The 9,880-nt window shown below is 49.3% G+C and overlaps 1 protein-coding gene across 2 annotated transcripts in view; it reads left to right on the top strand.

The window, feature by feature from the left end:
- Positions 1-5,058: 5,058 nt before the first annotated feature.
- Pitpnc1 (phosphatidylinositol transfer protein cytoplasmic 1) overlaps positions 5,059-9,880 on the top strand; it is a 266,327-nt gene continuing 261,505 nt past the window's right edge. Inside the window, exon 1 of one of the 2 annotated variants that reach the window (XM_021212531.2) lies at positions 5,059-5,936. In XM_021212531.2, coding sequence (XP_021068190.1) covers positions 5,889-5,936 — 48 coding nt within the window. In that variant the 5' untranslated portion in view covers positions 5,059-5,888. The remainder of the gene's footprint in view (positions 5,937-9,880) is intronic. The other variant, XM_021212530.2, reaches the window with a different exon arrangement.

The following is a 9,880-nucleotide window of genomic DNA, read 5'->3' as shown; positions in this document are numbered from 1 at the left end:
CTCAGCAACCATATGGTGGCTCACAACCATCTGTAATGGGATCTGATACCCTCTTCTGGTGTGTCTGAAGATAGCCACAGTGTACTTATATATAATAAATAAATAAAAATCTTTAAAAAAAAAAGATTTATTTTGGGCTGGAGAGATGGCTCAGCAGTTAAGAGCACTGACTGCTCTTCTGAAGGTCCTGAGTTCAAATCTCAGCAGCCACATGATGGCTCACAACCATCCGTAATGAGATCTGATGTCCTCTTCTGGTTTACTTAGATATAAAAATAAATAAATCTTATTTTAAAAATATGTATTTATATGAATACATTGTCGCTGTCATCAAGTCACACCAGAAGAGGGCATCAGATCCCATTACAGATGGTCATGAGCCATCATGTGGGTGCTGGGAATTGAACTCAGGACAGACTTCTGGGAAAGCAAGCAGTCAGTTCTCTTAACCACTGAGCCATCTTTCCAGCCCTAAAGTTATTATAGGTGTGCCTAAATGTGACTTTTCCACATGTATTTGTGGCCTTTGGAGGCTAGAAGAGGATGTTAGAGGCACTGAACTGGAGATTCAGGCAGTTGGGAGCCACTCCATGTGGGTGCTAAGAGCAGAACTGGTACCCTCTACAAGAGCAAATGTGCCCAGCCACGGAGCCATCTCTCCAGCTCCTAAGGGCTATTTTTTTTTTTTTTTTAGTAAAATACATAGCCCTGCTTGTGGACGTTGTACATCGTGGTGCGGAGCCTAGTGCGCACCACGATGTACAACGTCCACAAGCAGGAAAGTAATGTTATGGTTGGGGGTCACCACAGCACAAGGAGCTGTGGTAAATAACTGCAGCATTAGGAAGGCTGAGAAACCACAGTTCTACCTCTATCGCATACACTTTTTAGGTCTCATCTAAGATGACCACTTCATTTCAAAATCCTTAATTTGGTCACACCTCCAAAGATCCCATATAAGGCAACATTTTCAGGTTCTCAGAGCTGGAACTTGATATCTTTGGAGGCCAGTGTTGGGTTTATCACAGTCATTTTATTAATTAATTAATTAATTGTATGTAAGTACGCTGTAGCTGTCTTCAGACACCCCAGAAGAGGGCATCCGATCTCATTACAGATGGCTGTGAGCCACCGTGTGGTTGCTGGGATTTGAACTCACGACCTTCAGAAGAGGAGTCTGCGCTCTTAACCGCTGAGCCATCTCTCCAGCCCCCATTTAAGTTTTTTAAAATTTAAACATTAAATTTTTTTTTTATCTGTGTGAGAATTTGACCTTCATTTGTGTCTATGTATCACATGGGTACCTGGTGACCAACCCAAGGAGTCTAGAAGAGGGTATCAGTTCCCCTGAGCCCAAAGTGACAGAGGATTGTGAGCTGCCATGTGGGTGCTGGGAATTGACCCAGGTCATCTGGAAGAGCAGCCAGTGCTTTTAACTGTGGAGCCATCGTTTTATCTCCTTATCCCGGGTTTTGATATAAATTATTGTTATGAAAGGTAGTGGTGGTGCACACCTTTAATCCCAGCACTTGGGAGGCAGAGGCAGGAGGATTTCTGAGTTGGAGGCCAGCCTGGTCTACAGAGTGAGTTCCAGGACAGCCANCCTGGCTGTCCTGGAACTCACTCTGTAGACCAGGCTGGCCTAGAACTCAGAAATTCGCCTGCCTCTGCCTCCCAAGTGCTGGGATTAAAGACATGGGCCACCACGCCCAGCTTTTTTTTTTTTTTTTAAATCATCCTCTTTCAACCCTTTCTCCTTCCCACTGCAGAGCTAGATGACCCCAGGTCTTTGGGCAGGATGGGAGTTCTCCAGCCCTTCTCCCTGCCAATACAACCCTTTTGGACAAGCTGTCCCAACTGAGTTTGGAGTAACTAGACATTTGCATGGGATTGATGAATCTTACACTGATTTCCCTGTCGCCCCACTCCTCAACACAGCCAAATGCTGGATGATGGAGGGTTGACACATTTAATCAGTGAGACCAAGAATTCTGTTCTTACCTTTCAGTGACTCACATAACGACGTGCCATCTGTCCTGTGACACCTTTGCTTTCCCTGTGCCCCACCCTCATTTTTACATTCGATGACCGATAACTGCAGATTTTTCATCGTTAATGGAACCTCTTATCAGACATTATCATGATAGCATCGACCTTCATTGGCTTAAAAGAAACAAGGGTAGTATGCCTGGGCTGGTGGCATGTGCCTCCAATTCCAGCATTCAGGAGAAGTGGGTGGATCTCTGAATTCATTCTGGTTTGCAGAGTGAGTTCCTGGACAGCCAGAGCTACACAGAAACTCTCTTGATTTTTAAAGATTATTTGTATACAGCATATATGCCTGCAGGCCAGAAGAGGGCACCAGATCTCATTACAGAGCAGAGATGTGGTTGCTGAGAATTGAACTTAGGACCTCTGGAAGAGCAGACAGGGCTCTTAACCTCTGAGCCATCTCTCCAGCCCCCAGAAACTCTTTGTGTCCAAAAAAAAAAAAACCACCACACCAAAACAAATACACAAGAGAAAAACAAAAGAAAGGAAGGAAAAAAGGAGGGAGGGAGGAAGGTACATTTCTTGTCATTCACTTGTGGCTGCTGAAAGCAGAACTTGAAACACTTGCAAGCAATCACTTTGACCAGTAGATGGCACCCTCTTCCCCAAGACTAAATGAGTTATGAATGAACTCTTCCTAACCCCAGACCAAGAACCATAGTAATGAATACTAGCCACCCCCAATTCCCGCCCAGATCGTTTATATGCCTCCTCTCTTCCTCATTCCATCTGGTCCACATGTTCCCATATGTTCCCTGTAGTATTAATGTTACCACAGGCACCTCTAGTGTTATATCCTAACCAATTCAGCATATTGCTATCGGTCTTACTTTCCATAAGAGATGGATGGATAGTCAATGCTTGGCTTTAAAATGATGTCATGAGGCCATGGGTAGCATGAAGGATTCTCCAAGAAGGCAATAATGGGATGAGCAGAAGGATCAAAGCTGAGAAGTGAAGGTCTTCTAAGGCCATTAGGGTTAAGAAATACTAGTGGACTAAAGTGGGAGAGATGGTCTCAGAGCCCGTTGTCACCAAAAGGCTTTCAAGTTGCAAGCTGTGCTTACACACTATTAGTGAGACCAGGAAATAAGGAAGCTGAGCAGAAAGGAAAAAACAATCTATTGGCTAGAGTCACCTTGTAACGTGAGGTGGAAGAAAAGTACAGCCAGCCAGCAGTGTCTGCGGGTTCCCAGTCAGTGCATCCACTGTCCCACGGATCACAACATACTCACAAAGCACTACTGTACCGAACACATGGCAGTTGTCCTTATTCTCTGAACAATGCAATATAACAGCTATTCACATACCATGCACACTGCATTAGATATTATTAGCAGTCTAGAGATAATTGGAAATACACAGTAGGAAGCCACTGTGAAAGTGATTAAGTGCCATTCTGCTAAAAGGAAAAAAGAAAAAAAAATCAGCTTGGGTTCTTTTTGTCTCACAGGCTTCCAATTCAACACTACCAGGTCAAATTTAAATGATCTTGAAGGATGGTGGTAGCCTACACCTTTAATTCCAGCACTAAGGAGGCAGAGGCCTGTAGGTCTCTGAGTTCAAGGTCAGTTCTTCAAGGACTTCAAAGCACGTTCTAGGACAACCAGGGCTGCACAGAGAAACCCTGTCTCAAAACCAAAACATTTCTCAAGGAGTTTGGTTTAGCTTTAATTAGCTGCTGTAAATATTTCGGAGCCAACTTTGGGAAGCATTTATCTAGAAAATAGTTTTTTCTTTCTTTGTCTCTTTCCTTTTTTAACCAGAATATAAGCTAGATTTAGGGTGTCATTTTCCTAGCAGGCTGGATCATGTTGCTTGAGCTCTAAACTTGGGTCACTGGGACAACGTTAGCCAGAGCCCACCCTCATTATGTTGATTAGTGACTTATTGAACATCATTTTAACATACTATATCACTGAGGCCTGCAGAGTCTGCATTGCCCAGTGCAAGCTCTATGGGTGGGTGTGGGTCTCCAGAACTCACAAATGCGCGCGCGCACGCACGCACGCGCACACACACACACACACACACGTATGTGTGAACATATGCATCTATGTTTGAGAGCCAGTGATGCTTACACATTATCCTCCTATAGGCAGTGGATGCATTTTTCCCCTCCATTTTTAGGGAAAGAAGCTTTAAAAAACAAAAACGAAAACAAAAAAAAACAAACCCGCATGCCAGACGAATGAAAACCAGACTTGAGCAGTGACATGCTGCTTCCTGAGTAACTGAAGAATGTGCTTCTGTGGTTAAAACGAGAGATCTGTTTAATATGGATGAAATACCAACACCCCGGGCATTTTTATTGACATTTCACTGTGACTTTTTGAACTTAGGAGTGCTGACACGAAAACCTATTCTTTCTGCTCTGGGAAGCCTGCAGTTGGGGTTGCAGAGAGCCAGGGAGAGGGAGAAAGAGGTAACAGGTCTTCTCTCTCTCTCTCTCTCTCTCTCTCTCTCTCTCTCTCTCTCTCTCTCTCTCTCTCTCTCNTGTGTGTGTGTGTGTGTGTGTGTGATGCGAGCGCGCACGCATGCATTTTTACTTTGTTTTCACCAACACTGCTGCAGAATAACGCCTTGAGAGCATGTTAGAAAAACACTCTAAAACCATCACTTCTCTTGCCTTGCTTACTCCATCCGAGAGAAAAAATGGTTCGCTGTGAGCATTTGTAAACACATCCCCAGCCCCAAAGTCAAGGGGCACTGGTGCACTTTGGAAACTGTTTCCCAATCAACTAAGTAGGGAGCCCTGTGGCACCCAGGTTACATTTGAAAACAGATCCCAAGGTTATAAGAGTCCAGGATAGCCTCTTTGCTATTCTCCTCGGCGTTAGCTGTTCTAGGTTCTGGGACAGCCCTGGCGTCTGGCAGCAGACAGGGAGAGACATGCTGTTTTGTTTAAATCCTCCACATTCTTTGCCATTTCCCCATTGGCCGGATGGGGCTACCCTCCCCGCCGCGGCCGCTGCTGATGTCAGCCTCGTCGCTCTCGCTCCTCCCGCACCCACCTCCCTGCCCCAGGCACACTGCAGCTCGGCGCGGACTCTCCAGTCGCGGCGAGGTGGCTGCAAACTCACGGGCACGCACGGCGCTCGCAGAGCCGAGGGACTCGGGGGAGGGGACGCGCGCAAGCCGCTGGCAGCCAACCGCCTAGGTTGAAGACACCCGGGGCCCAGAGCAGGGCAGAGCCTTGGCGGCTGCGGCTTCCCTTTTCTCTCTCAGCTAAGCTCCGGAGAGACTCGGGGACTGGCCCTAAAAAAGAGCAGGAAATCTTGTTTACCGCCCAGGGAGAGGAGCCCATCGAGCCTTTGTTTGGAAAGTCAGCATCGCCTGCTCCCGCGGCAATGTGTTCCTGGTGACATTAACCCAGGGTAGACGGGTAGGAGAAAAAGGGGGCTCGCCAGGTTCAGCTCTGCTTTCGGAGGAGGATCCAGAGGCGACTTTTGTGCGTTTGTTTGAATTTGTGGAAATCCTTTTCCCCCTCCTTTTGCCTCTCTTGCCCGCCGCCGGGCATGTCCTGATCTGGTGGCCGCGCCTACCAGCCCGGGGCTGCTGATCCGAGCTGTCTCCCGCGGGTTTCCCTCCCTCAGTGCCTGACTTTGCAATACCGAGAGGACTGATCTCTGCGAGGAAGGAGGCGGGGGAGTCACAGACACCGGGACCCGAAGCTTGACATGCTCCGGGGCGGACCGGAGGCAGTTAGGAGCTGAGCGCACCACCGGGGCTGCTTCGCTCGCCGGTTCCCAGCGTCTTTGCCCTCCTCTGGGCTCCAGCCTTGCTCATCTGTTGGGACGCCCCCTTCTTTCCCGAGGTCTGCGGCCGGCAGGAACATGCTGCTCAAGGAGTACCGAATCTGCATGCCGCTCACCGTGGACGAGGTAGGCACCGCGCCCGGCCTCGCCCGCTTCGGGTCCCCAGCCGCCACCACTCGGCCGGCGGGTCCACTGCGTGCGGCGGGGAAACCCTGGCGCCCAAACCTGGAGGCTGGAGGGGGAGGAGGTAGGGGATTCGCTGTTGCCACTCGTCACCCCAGCAGAGGAAAGGCGGCGTGGGGGTGGGGCGGGGGAGTCCAGGTGAGCTCTTCGGGGACATCTAGAATCAGATTACTGGGGACCACAATGCGTCACAGGGAGCTGTTGCGCCCCCTCCCTCCAATTAAGCAAATGAACAGAGTACAAGAGCCCAAGCATGCTCTGCAGCCGGAGTATCGGGGTAACCGGCCGTGGTGGTAACCACTGTCCCCATGCCCTCTTAACAAGGTGGGCTTGCAGGGACAAATCCCGGGCGGGTGGGATCTGCAGACCAGAGTCCTGCCTTGAGGGCATGTGGGAGGCCTGGAGAGGGTCCGTTTAGAACCCGACTTCTCCTTGTCGCCTTCGGTCTAGGCGCTGGCTCCTGCCCAGCCCGAACATCCAGGCTCTCTCCGGGATCTGGATTGTCCTTTGCTGACCGCCTGGCTCCGAAACTTTCTGCGTGTCTCGTTCCTTCCGCGGCGGGGAGCGTGGTCTTAGGAAGAGCCCCAGTGGTGGGGCCTGCGGCGCGGCCACCGGAGGGCGCTCCAGGCCGTCGGGCCCGGCACTCCTGGCTCTGAGTATGGGGCTGCAGGGTGGGGGGCTCCCTGCTCAAGGGCTCGGCCTCCACGCGCAGGTCAGCTTGCATTCTTCCGATTCCTCCTTCGCCCCCCGTCCCCCCCCCCCATCAGCGAGCTCCGCCATTGAGGAAACAGTGACTCAGTGAGGGTCACTCCAGCCCGGGCTTCCTTTTCGTTCCCCTTTCTCCCCACCTCTTTGGATATTTCATAAGTGCTTTGCGTCTGTCCAGGGAAACATAGCCAGAACACGAAGCCAGTCAAGGCAATTTGGAAAAGACTCCTGTGGTTTGGTGTGGCAACAAATGAAATCAGCGATCCACGACAGTATTTGTATTTAAAACCGGTGCATTTAATCTATCAGACATGTGATCTACTTACTACTTTGTGAAAGGGGCCTTGTGTTTTTTGTGTTACTCAGACTATAGCTGGCTCCCTGCCCCCCCCCCCCCATGGTGGTGGTGGCAATCTTCCTTCTGCATCTGGCGCCAGTGTTAAGGTGAGACCCTAGGACAATCCAAGGCAAGATCTAAGTAGCCTGAAGTTTACAAAACACTTGACACTCTACACTGACTGCCAAAGACGGAGAAGCATAGCTTAGCCATGCCCTTCTCCCCACCCCCAGCCTTATCAAGGAGCGTTTCTGGGGTGGCAGCATTTTGAGCTAGTTGGTAGTTAGGTGCCTGTTAGTTAACCTTATCAATGGGGAAGCAGCATACAGCTTTGTGGACAATGAAGAAAGGCAAATGGATGGGACTGGACATGCACACGCACCCCCCCCTGGTGCTGGTGCTCTGGGACTGCGGAGCAGGGCCAGGGCAAACTGGAGGTGTCTGCATGCTAACACTCCATTTCCTGCTTTAACTGTGGTCTTAGACAGGACTGTGTCATCCCAGGGCACCGATGGGACTCAGTCAAATATTGAGGCAGGTTCTCTCTATGTAGTCCTGACTGTCCTAGAAGTCACTATCTAGACCACACTGGCTTCGAATTCACAGAGATCTGTCTTCTGGGCTTAAGTGTATGTCACCTGGCTCAGCCATTCTTTCCTGCTAACATCTCCTCATCCTGGTTGGTTTTCTTCCGATACTTTCTTAAGCACCGGGCAGAGCATCTCCCCTCCCCCCCCCCCCCCCCCCCCCCCCCCCCGCATTTGTGTGAGTATTCAGTGTTCAGGTGGGTGGTTTTCCCTTTCTTTTCTCTTTTCTTTTCCTTCCTTCCCTCCCTCCATCTTTTTTCTTCCTTCCTTCCTCCTGTTCATTCTTTTTCTTTTTCATTTTCTTTTCTTTTTCTTTCTCTTTCCTTCCTTTCCTTTCCTTTTCTTTTTCTTTCTTTCTACAGGGTTTCTCTGTAGCCTTAACTGGCCTCAAACTCAGAGATCCACCTGACTCCGCTGCCTCTCACGTGCTGGGATTAAGTGGCCAAGGAAGCCAGGCTCTACCTATAGGATAATTATAAATCCTGAACGTGAAACCTGTTTAGACTAAAGTACAACTCCATTTCTATGAGGTCATATTCTGATGTTTAACTTTTATTTTTATTTTGTTTTATTATACCGTTTGTGGTTCTGGGGGTTGAACGTGGCCTTGAGCAGGGGAAACAACGTTCTGCCTCTGAGCTACATCCCCAGCCTGAGGTCTCCTTGCGAAATTGTTCGCTGTTTTGTCGGTTTAGATTGGAGGTCTCAGATAGAAAAAATTCAAATTAGTCAAATCATTTGATGGGAAAGGAAGGTAGACTTGACTGGCAGGATGTCAGACACTTAAGAAAGCCTGAACTGGAACCTACCCCAGAGCCTCTCCCATCCCATGGTGGTGCACTGCTCGCTGGACCTGATACTCAGTGCTGGGGAGTAACTTAAGTGTTTGGCTGCAGAAGATGGTTCCTGCAGATTAAGTCTCTGGTAGCTCAACTCTGGCTTCAGCTTCTGGCTCCCTTTGGACTTGGTGTGACCTGTGTGGACCTTCTGCTGCTTGCTCCTGATTAACTTTGGATGTTCATCAGTAGCACTCACTGGGTTTTGCCAAGGAAGTAAATGCCGGAGTTTTGGAGAGTCGGTGTCTGGTCTCTGTCCCTTTTTCTTCTCCCCTGATCCTCCATGGCCTCTGGCCTCTCTGATTGCTGGGGAGCCGTGTAATGGCTGCTCCACTGATAAATGCTAGTAATCCCAGCGTTTGGGAGGTGGAGGCTGGAGAGATTTTGGAAACTTTAAGGTCATCCTTAGCTATAAAGTAAGTTTGAAGTCAGACACGAAACTTTCTGGTTGTCCCCCTCCCCCGAAAAACAAGGTTAACTGCTGCGTTCCGGGCTGTGCAACTAGTTAATAGCAAAGCGAGGAGAGAGCACTGGTAATGGCTTTTGTTTGTTTTTCCTGAGCTCCACAGTGTTTGATCCTGGAAAAGGAAAATCATTTCTTGAAAACAGATGCAGTCAGCACTGTCATCGAAATAAAAAAACCAGGGTCCCTTGAATTGTTACAGATAGCATTGACTTCTACTCTCTCTCCCCGGTCTTATTTTAACACATAAAATGTTCCCCAGTTCCAGGAAAGAGAACAGCTCTGCGAGACGGAGAAAATAAAGTTGAGCTTCTGTCTAGAGCAGGGTGTTCATGGTATGCTTGTAGGTGCTTCAGTGGGAGAAAGCTTGCAGAGCAAGATTGAAGCCCTGGGTTTGCAATACACACACACACACACACACACACACACAACACGCACACACACGCACACACACCCCGGTGTGAGAGATGGGGGGATTGAGAGTTTCCGAATTAGGAATTTAAAAAGTAACATTCCATGGATTAGTTGAGATTATATATGCTGGTGTATATGTTGAAGCCAAAGCCAGAAAACAACCTTGGGTGTCCTTTCTCAGATCACTTTTTTTTTTTTTTCTTTTGAGACGAGGCCTTACACGGGCCTGGGACCATTTGCCAAGTTAGCTGGGCTGGCTGACTGGTGAGCCCCAGAGATCTGCCTGTTTCTTCCTCTGCTGGGGAGTCACCATACTTTCTTCCATCTCCTCTTCTTTCTCCTCTTCCTCCTTCTCCTCCTCTTCTGCCTCCCCCTCCTCTCCTTCCTTTCCTCCTCATCTGTCTCCTCCTCCCCTTTCTCTTCCTCCTCCTCCCCCTTCTCCTCCTCCTCCCCTCCTCTCCCTCCTCCTCCTCCTCCTTTTCTGTCTCCTCCTCCCCTTTCTCTTCCTCCTCCTCCTCCTCTCCCTCCTCCTCCCCTTTCTC

Source organism: Mus pahari, chromosome 14, assembly GCF_900095145.1.
Source record: "Mus pahari chromosome 14, PAHARI_EIJ_v1.1, whole genome shotgun sequence".
In the NCBI taxonomy this organism is placed as follows: domain Eukaryota; kingdom Metazoa; phylum Chordata; class Mammalia; order Rodentia; family Muridae; genus Mus; species Mus pahari.
The sequence above is the reverse complement of the archived record's forward strand: the minus strand, read 5'-3'. Positions and strand labels throughout refer to the sequence as shown.